At 32.0% G+C, this 16,653-nt stretch overlaps 1 protein-coding gene across 1 annotated transcript; it reads left to right on the top strand.

Moving 5' to 3' along the window:
• The first annotated feature begins 12,963 nt into the window (after positions 1 to 12,963).
• On the top strand, positions 12,964 to 16,545 carry LOC120156379 (MADS-box protein 04g005320-like). The gene is made up of 7 exons (XM_039167696.1): positions 12,964 to 13,381; positions 15,339 to 15,417; positions 15,518 to 15,579; positions 15,667 to 15,766; positions 15,866 to 15,907; positions 15,982 to 16,023; positions 16,105 to 16,545. The coding sequence occupies exons 1-7, from the start codon at positions 13,197 to 13,199 to the stop codon at positions 16,306 to 16,308; spliced, it is 714 nt and encodes a 237-aa protein (XP_039023627.1). The 5' UTR covers positions 12,964 to 13,196; the 3' UTR covers positions 16,309 to 16,545.
• The last annotated feature ends 108 nt before the right edge of the window (positions 16,546 to 16,653 follow it).

Raw genomic sequence — 16,653 nt, 5'->3', positions numbered from 1 at the left:
GAGCAATGTCTTAACCTAAACGACTTCAGAAACCACATCTGCAACACTGCGAAACTCGACCTCGGTGGTTGATCTAGTGATTGTCCTTTACTTATTGGAACTCTATGAGATTAGGTTGATGCCAAGAAAAATGCAAGAACCAGAAACTGATCGGCGATCATCAACATTGCTTGTCCAGTCAGCGTCAACAAAGGCAATCACGCCAAGAAAAATCCAAGAACCATAAACTGATCGGCGGTCATCAACATTGCTTGCCCAGTCAGCGTCAACAAAGGCAATCACCTTACTCGATGGAGAACCTGCCTGGAAAACAAGGCCATGATGAAGTGTGCCACGTAAATACCGTAAAATCCTCTTTACCGCTATCCAATGACCTTCACATAGAGCATGCATGTATTGGGCAACTCTATGAACACTAAATGTTATATCCGGACGAGTGTGTGTGAGATAGAGCAAGGCACTAATGATACGTCGAAAAAACTGAGGGTCATCAAGCATTTTACCAGACTCACATGTGAGCTTGGGAAAGATTATCATCGGTGTTGGAGCTGGTTTTGCTTTAGCCATTGTAGTTTTTGCTAACAAATCTTTAATGAATTTTCTTTGGCGAAGCATTAGATTATCATGAGTTCTAGCAACTTTAATTCCCAAGAAAAATCATAAGTCATCGAGATCTTTTAGAGAAAACTGATCACCAAGACAATGAATAACTTTTTCAACCATAGTCTTGGAGTCATCGGTGACGATAATATCATCAACATAGATTAGTAAGAATATACGGGTGCCTCCAGAGTGTCAGATAAACAAAGAGGTATTAGTAGCAGATTCCTTAAACCCCTGCTGCATAATATATTGTTTTAATCTTGTGTACCACATCCTCGGGGCTTGCTTTAAGAAATACAAAGCTTTTGTTAGCTTGCACACTAATGGTTTACCATCAAGAGATTGTTGTTCAAAACCGGAAGGTTGAAGCATAAATACTTCCTCACTCTATTCTCCGTTGAGGAAGGCGTTGTTAACGTCAACTTGACGCAACACCCACTTATTTGAAACAACTATGGAGAGCACAACGTTTACCATAGACGACCTTACAACATGACTAAATGTATCTCCAAAATCATGCCCAGGGACCTGCGAGAATCCTTTCACAACCAACCGCGCTTTGTGCCGTGCAACAATACCATCTTCATTGCGTTTAAGTTTGAACAACCATTTGTAACCAATGGCCATGTGATCGGGTGGGAGAGATACAAGATGCCATGTAGAATTTTTAAAGAGAGCATTATACTTATCAAGAACGACTTGTTTCCATGCTGGATCAGCAAGAGCTTGAGAAATCTATGTTGGCTCTACATCGTCATCAAATGAGATATCATCAGCCGAAAAAGTCTTGGGTTTGAAAATACCCAGCTTGCTTCTCGTTATCATGGGATGTTAATTCATGTCACCATTAGATGGTTGAAGTTCAGCAGCAGGTATGCTATCATTCACATGATGCTCAAAAGAAGAAGATTGACTATACTTGACTTCTTGACTCGACAAGTCATGCAATGTTGGTTGTAATTCATCATAAACTCTTGAAAAAATTGGTGAATATAAACCAGCATTAAGAACATGAGCAGTTGGCAAGGAGGTAGAATTGTCGGTTGGTTGCGTAAAAACATCAGGTTGAGTATCCTTTTGAGAGCGGGAATATTTTCAAAGAAGATGATCAACTCTAGGAACCGCCCTCAAAGTAGGACTCAGGGTCGGCATAGGACAGACTTTTAACGAAAGATACTCCTTTTTATCAATATAAGGAACTACACCTTCATTAAAAACAACATGGCATGAGATATAGACCCTGTCATCCGATGCTAAACAAACATAGCCTCTATGTTGTAGGCTATAGACAAAAAAAAAAACACAAGCATGGGAGCGAAATGAGAGCTTGTGAGATTGAAATGGTCGAGTATGAGGAAAACAGAGGCACCCAAACACCCAAAGATGATCATAGGTTGGTTTCCGATTAAACAACTTCTCAAAAGGAGAACAACCATACAACATTGTCGTGGGTAGTCAATTACTAAGGTGGACTGCTGTAACAACCGTATAGGACCAGAACTTGTAAGGTAAGGAGGCTCGAGCAAGAAGAGTGAGGGTTATCTCCACAACATGGTGGTGTTTTCGTTCTACAAGACCGTTTTGCTGAGATGTGTGAGGACAAGTTACTTGATGATGAATCCCAGCCTGTAAGAGAACATTAGTCAACGGACGATACTCTCCACCCCAATTACTTTGAACAACTAAGATGTCAAAGTTAAACTGAATACGAACCAAATACCTTGATTGCTTCATTCTTTTCCTTTAGAAGGTATAACCAAGTATGTCTAGAAAAAGCATCCACAAAGGATAAATAATATTTAAAGACATTATAGGGGATATGTGCAGGACCCCAGAGGTCTGTAAACACAACCTAAAATGGTTTAGTGTAAATAGTGTTGGATCAAGGAAAGGGCAAAGCATGACCTTTGCCCATTTAGCAAATAATACAAATGAAGACTAGGCTTTATTAACATTTCTCAAATGAAGATTATTACAAATGAATCTTAACCTACGTAAAAGATCATGGGATGGATGAGCTAATTGATCATGCCAAACATCATAGGTAACCATAGATCCACTAGCAACATTCATCATAGTAGAGAGTCTTGATTGGACGAGCAATAATGAAGCTCACCCATGCAGGACTTCAGCTCTCTTATTCTCATCATGCACTAAGCAGCTATGGACGTGAAACTCCAGAAAAACTCGGTTATCACGAGTAATTTTAGATACATAGACAATATTTTTTGTAATGCGAGGAACATGAAACAAGTTTGATAATCGTAAGGAACGAGAGCCAGAATGCAAAGTGGTATCACCAATTTTAGTGATAGACAAGGAGTTACCATTACCCATCAATAATTTACCAGGCCCATAGTAGTCAGTACTATCAACAAGTTCCCCAGCATTAGCAGTAACATGGTGCATAGCACCCGAGTCAACACACCAAGTAGTCATGGTGTCAGGTGAAGATAAGCTACCATAGTCATGACTAGAACCACAACACCCAAGACTGAGAAGCCAGTGTTGTGATGACATAAGTTCGTAGATGCTTTGTTAGAAGATCCTTTGTAGCCAAAAGATACTCTGAGGAAAGACTCATAAAATCGGTATCAACACCGATCAACTAGGTAGCAAGTTTTCTAGCACAAATGACACTGAAGTTGCTACAACCTTGGCCTCAACCTCCAGAAGCAGGCGGAGGTCTTCCTGATCTCCCAGAACGTGAATTCGAAACAGAAGAAGTTTTATCAGTAGTATAGGAATCAGTGGAAACTTGAGCAACACTAGCACTGATATGAAGATTATCAAATTGGTCAAAGTTCTTTTGTTGTGTTTCCGCATCAACTATAACTGAAACAATGCCTTCCAAAGTGAACAATTCACAACTTTCCGTAATCACAACAATAAAATGACGATACTCTAGTGGTAAACCGTTGAGGATGGTGGCAATGCGTTCAAACTCGGAGATGGGCAACCACACACGGCGAGTGTATCGCAAATTTATTTCACGTGAGAGATATAAGTTCGCATACCAATATCACTCTTCTTAACTGTTTTCATCTTGTAGTGTTGATTCATGAGAGTGGTGGTCGATTTGCTTGCAAAAAATGTCGTTATTATTTTCCAGATTTCTGAGGCAATCTCCGCTCCCACCATTTGAGGACGTAATGATGAATTATAGTATAAAGTAACATGAGGCTAAAACACTATCTTGAGCCATGAAAACCTCAAATTCTTCGTTTCCACCAGTAACCCATCATCTCATTCCACTATGACAAGCGACGGTTGAACAACACAAAAGAATAAAGTTATATACATCAAGCACCACATTGATTTTTTTTGTTGGTGAAAACCTTCCTGGGAGGGAAAACAAATGCAGATCCAGTAATACCAGAGCCGGGGGAAGTGCCATCATGTCCATCCATGAAGACCGAAGAGAAAACTCCCACACAGAGTGTCAAAAAAGCAACAGATAAGCACCTAGGTCAGAAGCGACTGATACCATGTTGTAAAACACGCACTGAAAAGAAATAACAAAAACATGTATTCTGCTTACTTTGGTTTACACAGTGAATCCATTTATAGGTTTACAATAGTTCTATAATAAATAACAACTGTCCATATGACGTTATAACAACCTACCAGCCCCTGTAACAAACTTTCCACGTATGCACAGCTCTCATATTGGGGGAAATGATCAGGTGCGACATCCTTAATATACAGCTAAAAAAAGCGCTACCGGTTTTGTTATTATTTAAATAACAAAATATGTAAAAAATTACCGGAAACATTATTATTTCTATCGATTTTGTTATTTTTTCTATCGGTTTTGTTATTGTTGGGCACTTTACCAAAAATATTAAAAAACATTGATGTTTTAGGTAAAAATAATAATGTTTTAAGTAATTTTTTTACTGATTTTATTATTTAAATAATAACAAAACCGACAACGCCTTTTTTAACTTTATAATAAAGGTGCCGCACTGTAGAACTTCCCCTCATATTGTCTCATCAAGGAATATACCTTGTAAATTTCCCATACCCAATCTTTTTGGGGGTCATCTTTTGGACCTTCTAAATCACAAACATGTTGTAGGTATTTGGAAAGTTGAACAAAGGCTAGGACAAGACATGTATCATTGCCCTTTAAGACTAGCACCATTCAAGGTGATCTATCATTTGCTTTCAGGTTCATCTATTTTTTCAGTCACGTCACCAAATAAATCTTTTAATTATTATTGATGGTTCAATTTTTAAAAAAATACGATCGAAATCAAATTGGTCTCGTTCCTATTTTATATTCTCAATAAGTGTCTCTATGCTCTCTTCTGACTCGGAAGATAAAACCTTGAGAGTATATTAATTCTTCAATTAAACTTAGAGAGAAAAATGTCTCCATTATATCAATAAGATATATATTCTAATAGAAATTTATATGATTTTTCTCTAGGGGTGTAAAGAAGCAACCAATTACCTACTCAAAAGGGTTTCATTAATTAGAGTTCATTGTATTCCATGTGATGTGCTTTATGCTTTAGCTTTTAAAGGTAAGAAAGGTACCCCTTGACCACAAGAGCTCAATTGAAGTGGCCCATTGCCACAAATATGTGTCATATACATATGTATGAAGATTGATATAAATGCATAGGGTGATGTTTTAGTTCTTGGATTAGAAATTAGGCCACACTATGTACCATTGGATGGAGAAAAGTCGTGTTTTAATGGGGTTAGGCATTACTTTATTATTATTTCGAATGTTTTGATCTTTTAGGTTTTATCTAATAATTTTAAGAAATTTGATTTATCTAATTATAAAATTTATTTATATACGGTATAAAAATCGATATTTATCAAAGTTTAATCGTCATACTTTATAAAAATTCAGAAACTAATTCAACCAAATAACACTGTTAAATATTAACAATAAATCGTTGACCCAAAGTCAACAATTCAAGAATGTATGAGCAACAAATTAACAAAAATTAGTAATTCAACAATTTATATGCAACAAATTAATAAAAAAAATTGTTCAAATTCATGTGTTTACCAGACCAACTTCTTTATTTTTCTAGAGTTAAAATAGATAGACTAACTTTACGGTTCTTATAAAGTCGAGGACGAAAAATATAAGTAAAGCTAAATACTCAAACTTTAATCTTTAATATTTTAACTTAGGATGACAGTACTTAAAATTTGGGTGGGCTTGTTAATCCGGAGGGAGCCCTAGTTTTCTTTTTTTTCTTTGCGCTGCATCTTCTTCTTCTTCGTTTTACTTGTCGTCGTCGACGTCAATTTTAATATAGATCATCGACGAAAGATATTCTTTGCTTGGTTTTTATATCATATCTTTTATTCCCTTCAATTTATAATATTTTTGCCTTTATGACAGTTTGTCTTTGCTTTTATGGTACATTTTCTTCTCTTTTGGTACATTTTCAGTCATTCGGTCGTTGTTTTTGTTTATTTTTTTCAAGATTGGATTTGACTTCGTCACGACTGATCAAGATGACGCTTATCTATTATCATGTGGATCTTTCTTGTTTTTGGACCATCAGATTGGATTTGGATATGTAATTTGCGTTCGTAGATAGTTATTTCACGTCGCTCAACTCCGATTTGCGATTTGTAAAATTTTTTTTGTTAGGTTTTGACATTTTCCTTGTATGATTCTTATGTGATCTTAAGTGACTAGTATTTTTGTCAATGGTTATAAGAAAATGTCCTAATTAGATGTTTAGTTTATGATTATAGTTGTAATCTTTCATTGTAATTCTAGATATTTTCTCTTTTTAATAAAATTAGTGGTTTCTATAAAAAAACTTAAGATAAATTACATTCAAAATCATTTAAGAATGGGTTTAATGACAAACATGTCACTCAATTAAAATATTATTAAAAACAAGTCACTACATGATCTAGTATAATAATGGTTTTAGTTCTTAAAACTTTACAATTCATCAATTTGGTCATAATTTGAAACAATTCAATATATTAAACCCTTTCTATTTAGAAATGTTCATCATTTTAGTCTTTATTCTTCTCCTAAATTACTTATTCTTCTCTCATAAATATTATATTATTTTTCTGTTACTTTATTGGTATAATAATAGTTTAACAATGATTTGTTGTCGCTGTATGATATAATGCAATTATTCAACTATTGTTTTGGTTTAATGAGTTCATTTGGTTTGATAGTATAAAATAAGATTAAAATGATAAAAAAATCTAAATATGAAGAGATAAATTTATTCAATTTTTTAAATTAGGACAAAATTGATATATTGTATAAATTCTGTGAATAAAAATGTTATTATACTAGGGTACATTAGACGTATGTTTAGATTTTAACGATAGAGTGATATGTTTGTAATAATATTTTAATTGAATGACATGTATGTTAGTAAACCCATAAGTGACCTTGGGTGTAGTTTACCCTTTAACTTAAACTATTTAGGGTAAAATACACATATGATCACTAAAATATGCTGTAATTATCTTTTTGTTCATTGAAATTCTAAAAGTTAAAATGTCATTAATCTTCCCAAAAAGTTACAAATGATCAATGAACTTTATCAAATTATTACAGCATGATCATTAAACTTATCAAATTATTATAAAATGATAATTAAACTTATCAAAACTTATCACTATTTTATACCGTGTGGTGACCATTTGAAATAGTTTAAATTTTTTTTAATGATTTTTGTAGTTTTCAAAATTTTAATGTTAAAAGAATTGTTTTAATATAATTTAATAATTATTTATGTACTTTATCTAACTATCTAATCATTTCACTTTGACATTGATGAATGTATCTTTAATCTCTAGAACTAATAGTCTAGATAACCAACAAATTGCGGTTGACAATGAGAAGATAGGATTGTCCAAATATTAAGTCTGAAACTTATCAATCAATATTAACGTACAATCTCCTTTATCATTAAATCACACATTATGTATATTATTTAAATTCAATAGCTAGAAGTTTGAAAAAAGAATTATGTGTATAGTACAAATTTACTGAATTTTAACAAATATGATAAATTATATGAATAAATAAAAAATTGAAAAAGAAAAGGCTGTTTAGGTTCATAGTTGTGCAGTCGACACGTGTATATGTACCCACAAGAGTCCTGGTTGCTCAGAGATAACTGTTTAGGACAAGTTGCAAAACCAAGTAGAAAAGAAGATAATCGATCGAGTGCAGTAACCAATGATACATCGAAACGTTTCCTAATCCACTGTCACTGTCTCTTTGACTGTGATTACATTTGCATGCTTTATTTTTTTTTTCAAACATTTTTCTGAAAAATGGAAACAAAGAGAAAAGCCAGCTTTTAAGGTTGTCTTTTTATGGAGATTCGTTCTTCATTAATTACCAGGTGATGTGATTGGTTTTGATTTTGGCATATTTTATCACCACGATGATGTTTATGTAGTATTACTACTTTGGTTAGCCACATAAATCCGTTTTTAAGTTTATGTCTCAAACCAATAAATTTAAAAAATATTATTATATCAATTTATTAACTATTATGTTATATTTTTATTTAAAAATTATAACCAATGATTATTTTATAATTTTAGATAATTAAAATGATTGTTTAATAAATTTTGTAATAGAGAGATACAATTAAAAAACACACTATAATCAATAAACTATCTGAGTAATCTCCGGAAGACATTTCATAATTTGGAGGTCTCCCACGGAAATTACTCTCAACCTGGCGTTGGGGACAGCCTACTACCTTACCTCCCCCTTATCACATTACATATGAGAATAAGGGTCACCTAATTTACTATAATCAAGAAACTATATGAGTAATTTACCCTTAGTATGTAAATTATATTTAGTTTCCCATCTTTAAAAAACACACTAATGATTATATATATATATATGTGTGTGTGTGGGGGGATAAGATCTTGTTACACAACCTAAACTCTTTTAGTTTTACACAGATTTAGGATCGTTGGAATAGCGAAAATAGATGATTGAGATTAACAATAGGAATGAGAAGATATTCATTGGGGGGAAATGAGTCAATCTCAACCATATATTTTCACTCATTTGTGTAAAACTTTATAGTTTTACATTGTGTAAGTGGATCATAACTCTATATATCTATAGATGGGTCAAACTAACTTGTTGGAGTTAGAGATAAAGTGAGCAAGAGCTGCACCGTATCTCATGAGTCATTAATTTAATTGATTATATTTTTATTTCAGATGAAATTATAAAAATTCTATAATAATTTTACTGTAATTAAAGTCAAATCTATCGAATAATATATCTATAGAAAGATTAAGACAAAACTTCTTTTAAAAATGACTCTCTAATACTTTTGTAAGTATTGTTGTATCAGTGTTTAAATCAATTGAACTGAGTGAACCATGAAAAAAATCATAACATAAACAAGAAGATAAGAGAGTTTATTTATGTAGTTTAAATTATCAGATATATTACTTCTACAAAATTCTCATTACAAGAGACACGAATCATCAATCTAACTACACATTAATTGTGTATATTTTCTCGTACAATATGATCATAGCTATTCTATTATATTCTTATATTGCCCCGATTACTCAACACTTGATGTTAACAAAACTTACAAAACTCACAATTACACTCCCTCTCAATAAATTAATATGTGATTTATTAACAAAATTCTCTCAATATATTAAATATGTGTAAAGTTAAAAAAGTTACATTATGTTATTGGATATTAATAAATTAATGTGCGTCAACTTGGGTAATATGTCTTTTTTTCTTCTTCCTATTTTAACTGTTTTATTAATGTATTAATAAAATAACTTTAAAACATTGTAATCGAAACTACATAACTCAATAAACATTTTTTCAACCACTAATAAAGAAAAATATATTTCTACAACTTTTTCACTGTAATACCCAAAAATATGGTTAGTGACCAAAATGAATAAATTGAAAGTTTGGTGGTTAAAATATAAACTTTGGAAAGTTTACCCTCTAGAATGTCGTTTTCATGGGTTTCAATTTTTCGTACGTAGTTTGTATTAAAGGCTATAAAGTGTGAAAGTTTGAGAAAAATTCGGATAATCAGATTGAATCGAAAATTCAGGAAATTTTTTTAGATGATAAAGAAAGGGAAAATGTCTTTTCCATGCTTTAAACTGATAAGATTTAATTAGGACCATTGGATTTAAGTTGATTTTCATGTTAAATCTTAGTCATTAGATTAAAAAGGACAAGATTGTAATTTTAGAACTTTACAAGGGTAAAGTTGTAAACTAATAACTTCATGGATTAATTTCAACCCTTGGATGATAAATTTGATATGTGACATGATTAAAATCATTGTATTTTAAGGTCATAATAGTTATTTTGGACTAAAATGAATTTTAAATTCATTTAGGTTATAAAAATCACAAAAGGACTAAAAAAAGAGAAAGTGAAAGATTTTCCCCTTCAACTTTTGCTGCTGCCGTGAGTCCTTTGTAAAACCTAGGTAAGTTCCAATTTTAATTTTTAAACATTTTGAGTTGGATTTAAGGTTAAGACATGAAATCCAATTTTGTTCTCCATTAAATTCTCTATTATTTGGTACCATTTGTTCATGTTGTTCATGCTTATAACCCTAAATTTATGAAAAGGATGGATGAAGGGATGATGAAATTTGAGGTTTCAAGGCTTGAAAATGATGATAAAGGTGTTGTGATGTTGAGTTCATGTTCCAAGTAATGAAAAATCCATTAGTTTTCCTTTAGGGACCCATTTGGAAAAGATGAAAAGTTAAGGGGTTGATGTTTTCCTTTAGGGACCCATTTGGAAAAGATGAAAAGTTAAGGGGTTGATGTTTTGAATGGATTTTTATGTTAGATATGATGAGAATATTATGTTTTATACCTTAGCATGTTTATTCAAGCTTAAAATGAGGAAGAATGATTGAATCCTAATAGTGACCAAAACGACACTTTAAGAAAAGTTTGGGAATTATATTTAAAGTTTGAATTTGAATATAAAATTACAATACAAGTTTAAATTTGTTGTTCGGATCTTGAAAACACATTGAAAGTGATGGATTATATTAGGGCATATGAGTTTCTTAAGGAAAAATTTATAGGAAAATTCAAGTGACTAATTATTTATGATATTTGTTATCTTTCAAGGATTAATTTGATGATTAAATTATTGGATTTAGATTTGAAATGTAAAATCTTTAAAGCCTAAAAGAGAAAAATAAGGGTTTAAGGTGGAATTGTTATTTTAAAGGTGAATTCAAGCAAGTTAAGGTGGAAATAAAGTGTAGGAAACATTGTAATTACAAGTTGTGTTGGAATGAATATTATGAATTGTTCCTACATGGGTTAGATGGATTCTAACATGTGATTTTGATTTTTTTGTGTTATACATCATTAGGAAGACTTGAGATGAGTCTACCTTATTTATATTGACATGATATTTATGTCATTAATCAAATATTTGACATGTTTTAAATATGTCAAAAGTTAATATAAAATGCATCATTCTTTAGTTTATTTATGATGTTATATCATGAATGTTATTTCGGGTATGAACTACCTAATGTTAAATTATGTTGATATACAATGCCATGAATGAAATAAATATAGACTATATGCCTAAGTAGGTCATTGAGGGACAGTGATATAATGACATGTCATAGAGTCTAGCACCAGGTTGCATATTGATTTAGCACTATAATGTATATAAAGGACACTTAGTGCATAAGGTGGGCTAGACCTTATGTGTATTATGGTGGGCACGATCTTACGTGTATTAGCACTTCGGTGCATATTTGACTTGTGTACCCAGGATTCTAGTAGGCTTATATTTGGGCTATGGTTTATTGGTTAATAATTTATAAACATGTGATTAAGCTTATAAGCTTATGGAATAAATGACAAGTATATTGGAAAGAAATTATATACATTGTTTATTTCATGTTAATATGTGTAACATGAAGGTAATACATGTAAAGTGATCATGATGCATTAAGTGTTGTTATTTCTTTATACATACAATGTATTGCACTGATTATTATTATTGTTCTACTAAGTGTATACTTAACGTGTGATGATTTCACGCGTAGGTAAAAGCAGAAAATTGGAGTAAGAAGTATCAAGCATCACACTCATCAAGAGGTATATCTACCGTATCATTAATTACATCAATATGATGTAGTTTAAATTTCTAGTTGTGATCATGTATATGATAATAATAGTTGGTTTCTACTAGTTTAGATATAACTGATAATAAACTATCAGTTAGTCATGTTAGTAATAATGGATAATGGTTAAAATAAACAATGAATAATTTATATTAGCGTTTGTAATTGTTAAATGAATTACAAGTTTAATAATCTGATAAACAATATAATTTTAGATTAATTTTGAATATATCTACCGCTAAGTTGCTACATGAAATTGAATTTAATTTTATTAATTAAAAACTAAAAATTGAATTTACTTGATAAATCGTATTTAGGAATTAATTATAGATAAGGATGTTACATGCACCGATTTTTTAAACCATTAAATGATTTTCGGGGTTATATGATTCAAACTCTTAAAAAAATGGGTTCCATCATCATCATCACTCAACATCAAGCATCTCCAGTGTCTAGAACTTGGCTTATATTTTACGACGTTAGTCATCAATTTGGTTCAAAAAAAAAATCTTTTTGGTCTTTTATTCCTCGGTATTGTACAAAATATCTTATTTTTGAGTGCTGGTTAGAATCTTTGAAGAAAATAAATTAAAAATATATATTAATTTTTATGTCAAACATTGATATTGAAATTAAAATATGGATCAGATACTATAATACAAAGCATCCTTTGATTATCTTGCTTTTTTTTTTCATTTTGACATGGTCGGCTTATCCTCTCCTCATTTCCAACACTCAATTTTAGGAATTGGTTTTATCACAAATGATTATAAAACAATTAATTAAAGTATTTATATAAATGTATTGAATATAAAATATTCGTATACGTATATTTTATGAAAAAAATCATAATTTCAAACGAAAAGGAATTATGGTAACCAAAAGCATCTTGTTAGAGGGCATAATGTAACTGTTATAATTCTCCCATGCCTTTGTTTCGACACGTTGAGCAACACTTAAAAGGTAAGGAGTGTTGAAGTTGATGTTTATGTCCCCAACAACAAAAATTAAAGAAGAAGATATTCGAGTTTTGTGGATGAAAAAAATATAAAAAAGATTTAATTTAGATTAATAATTTAACTTGACTCAAATTCAGATATAGTTAAATTTTGTTAGTACTAAGTACATATACGTAGATTGGTGATAGTAAGGATGGAGTTTGTATTCTTTTAGCTGAGCACAAGCTAAGAAAAAGTAAAAGCCCCAGGACGAAGATAAATACATTGAAAACGCTAGTGCCCCCACTTTGTTTTGTTTTCTTATCTTTTTTTCCTTTGTTTTCTGAGGTACGAAATAGTGAAAACCTAATGGCTTTGGTGTATTAGAGTTCCCTCATATAACATTATCATAAAGAACAGAACAGAGGGAACGGCTCCTTTACCCTAAAGAAGAAAGAGAGGAGGGAATTGGGTAGTTGAATAATAATAATATTATAGTACAATGGGGAGAGGGAAAGTGGTGTTGAAGAGGATCGAGAACAAGATAAACCGACAGGTGACGTTTGCAAAGAGGAGGAATGGGTTGCTGAAGAAGGCTTACGAGCTTTCGATTCTCTGTGATGCCGAGGTTGCTCTCATCATCTTCTCTAATCGTGGCAAGCTCTATGAGTTTTGCAGCACTTCTAGGTATATATATTACTGTCAATAGCTCCTTTTCTTTGCCTTCTGTCTTCGTTTTCATTTTCCTTTGTTGATTTCAAGGGATGGGTGTGATTCAGTTTCATGTTACATCTTCTTCTTGGATATGTTGGGTTTCTAGCTGTTCTTGTCTGATAATCTGAAGTTTCTGGAGATCTATATATATGTATAAACACACACACATATAGGAAAAGTTTTCCCTTATTTGCACGCAGTTTAATGATGATTTGGAAGGGGATAATCATGGTCTTGGGAAATGTAAAATGTTGTTGCTGCTACCATCTTTGTAGCAGTTAAATAGTTTATGACATGAGTAAATCATGATTTAACTGTTAAATTGAGAAAATCAAAGCCAGGAGCTGTTGAATCAAACGCATGAATTAGGTTGATTTCTCTTATTTGAGATTGTTTTTTACCAATTGTTTAATCGCATTATTCACTAATGACTATTACGATCAAGTGAAAAAGAATTTGATGTTTCTTAAGTAAAGTATTGAGTTTGAATTTCATATATGAAACTCTTTCCTTTTATTCTTTTTTAGAAATGTAATAAACCATTGCAGCTTTACGGTATCTTATCTTGTTTTATCATTCATACATGAACCCAACCTTTAACCAAAGGACATTCAACACATGTACACATTGATATGAAACATAAAGACAATATCTTTGACTGTTCTCGACACATATATTACATTGTCTTCTTATTGTTGTCACTGATTTTTTCACAAATCTTTGTCATGTTGCAATATATATGTATTATATACGTGCATTCAATTTGTGCTTTCTTCTAAAAGCTAATGACTGCAAGTTTTGTGCTTTCACTGAGGTAGTAGCCTCTTGGGGTCCCCTTTTAACTATCTCCCTTGCTAGCCCCATTCTTGTTTCATGCATATACATGACACTCCATTATTTTTCTCATGCATAGACATGATAAATAAGGAAGGAGACAAGATTTTATGCTAAGAGTCTAACTTATAAAATTTAAGAGTGAAAATAAATTTTCAATAAGAAATACAAAAGAAAAAAATCTAAATTATATTAGAATTTAAAATTTTTAAGAGGAGATTGTCCCCCGCTAACCCCTTCAGTTATTCGTGATGATAAAGATTACATAAGATAGCTGCTATTTCATACTTTTTCCTTTTTTTTTGCCTGTCATCCCCTATGTTTCATTAAAAAGAAAAACCCTTGCTTTATCCATAATCCATGTTATTCTCTTGAACAAACAAATATTGGGGGTTGGTTTTTCAAAATATAGTATAATTATGAGGTCTTTATGCATTTATTTTTCATTGAAAACTTGTAGAATTAATTATGACATTTCGTTATTGAACGAAATGGTAATAACATTGATGTTCTTTAAATAAGAGGTCTTATGAATGGAAAAAAACAACACCTAAAGGAGTTATATGCCCTATTTAAGGGTTCAACATGAATAAATCTATATGATATTAGAGAAGTTACACATCCTAAAATTTTTAAATTACCATACAATATAGTCGGGATAAGTGTGACTAGTAGACACTAGAAAATACGGTGATGTCTAGTTATTCCATAGATTCTTGTTAGATGAATTTCCTCATTCTTTACAGTCAAATAAACCATAACTTAAAAAAAATGGTAAAAGAAGTATTTTATCAAGGATAAAGTAGCAAAATATTGTCCAATAAAAGGTAACATAAAAGTGAAAGATAACAGACAAAAAACAGAAGGTAATTTCTTACAAGACAAAAGAATAAACCTATACTTTGTGCTTTTTGTCCCAGTAATTAGCCAAGAATATACCTACACTATGCAGGCGAGGAGTTGGCTTAATGGTAAGGAAGAGGTTCTGAGAACGTGGAGCTCTCTTATCTTCATGTGTGTTATATTCCGGTTTATTCCGATTTTGTTCGATATGTCATACACTAACCTCCATTATTGGGATGTTTTATGCAAGCAGCATAGCTAAGTTACTTGAGAAGTACAACAGTTGCACCTATGGAGCATTGGAATCTGGTCAATCAGAAATTGACACACTGGTACATTAATCTCTTGATCTCTTCCATTTCAGCCTTAGGTTCATGGGCTTCATAGTTCATTTTACAATCAAAATTTGCTGATACATTTTATGTCAAGCAGAGCAAGTACCAGGAATATTTGAAGCTCAAAGAAAACTTTGAGGTCCTGCAGCATTCACAGAGGTAAAACTAAACTGTTTCTCTTAGCCATATCTGTTCAAAAATAAGCTGCTTGATTAATGTGAAAAATATGTACTTTGGATGTTGTAGACATTTTCTTGGGGAAAATTTAGGTGACTTGGGCACCAAGGAACTGGAGCAGGTTGAGCACCAGTTGGATTTCTCATTGAAGGAAATCAGATATAGAAAGGTAATAAAAATTAAACTTCTCTTGTTTTCCCCCCATAGTTTTGATGCTTCTTTGTTTTTTCAATTACAAGTATCTTATTTTTCTCTTTAATGAATGCAGATGCAGATGATGATCGACCAACTTTCTGAGCTGCAAACAAAGGTGTTAATATATTTCAATCATTAATCATTAGTAGTATTATATATTATTTTACTAATGCTGTATTCTTTCTACAGGAAGAAGCCCTACTGGAAACCAACAGAAACCTGAGAAGGAAGGTAAAAATTACATTCAAAATCATTCATATTTTACTGTAATTGATCTTAATAATATTAGTTACGTTTACAATATTTTTCCAGTTGGAGGAAAATAGTTCGACAATACGATCGTCATGGGAGACTGGGGAGCAAAGCATTCCATACAACCATCCGCCGCCACCTCAGCAGGATGGATTTTTCGAGCCTTTACATTGCAGGTACAATCCTAGTAATATTCCAGATGAGGATGCTGCTACATGCTCTGCAGTTGCACCAGGTGGATTTATCCCTGGTTGGATGCTTTGATTGTTTGAGCTTTAATTAACAGAATTCCATATTTTCTCATATAAAGTGATTGGAAATTAAGAATAGACAATAATCAAGCAGATCCCAACTTTTATTTTGTTGTATCTCTTATGGAGGATGCCTGCATGCATAGTTGCGAAGCTCCAATACTGTAAACACGTTGGATGCCATTGTTGGACACTAAGAATGCCAAGTGTTTACTCCTAGAATGTGGTGTTATTACTGGGTTTTTTTATACATAACTCTTGTGCTCTCGAGAGTTAAAAGATCTGATCCAACTCGGTCTAGATTTATAAAAACTCTTATGATTATCAGACATGGAAAATCTCTACAGAGAAAGAGAAC

This window comes from Hibiscus syriacus, unplaced genomic scaffold, assembly GCF_006381635.1.
Source record: "Hibiscus syriacus cultivar Baekdansim isolate YM2019G1 unplaced genomic scaffold, ASM638163v2 tig00111220_pilon, whole genome shotgun sequence".
Lineage (NCBI taxonomy): Eukaryota > Viridiplantae > Streptophyta > Magnoliopsida > Malvales > Malvaceae > Hibiscus > Hibiscus syriacus.
The sequence above is the reverse complement of the archived record's forward strand: the minus strand, read 5'-3'. Positions and strand labels throughout refer to the sequence as shown.

Excerpts from the sequence above, each read along its gene's own strand:
- LOC120156379 (XM_039167696.1), top strand. The coding sequence starts at position 13,197 with ATGGGGAGAGGGAAAGTGGTGTTGAAGAGGATCGAGAACAAGATAAAC. Across the intron at positions 13,382-15,338 it reads GAGTTTTGCAGCACTTCTAG|CATAGCTAAGTTACTTGAGA; the intron begins GTATATATATTA and ends TTATGCAAGCAG. Across the intron at positions 15,418-15,517 it reads AATCAGAAATTGACACACTG|AGCAAGTACCAGGAATATTT; the intron begins GTACATTAATCT and ends TATGTCAAGCAG.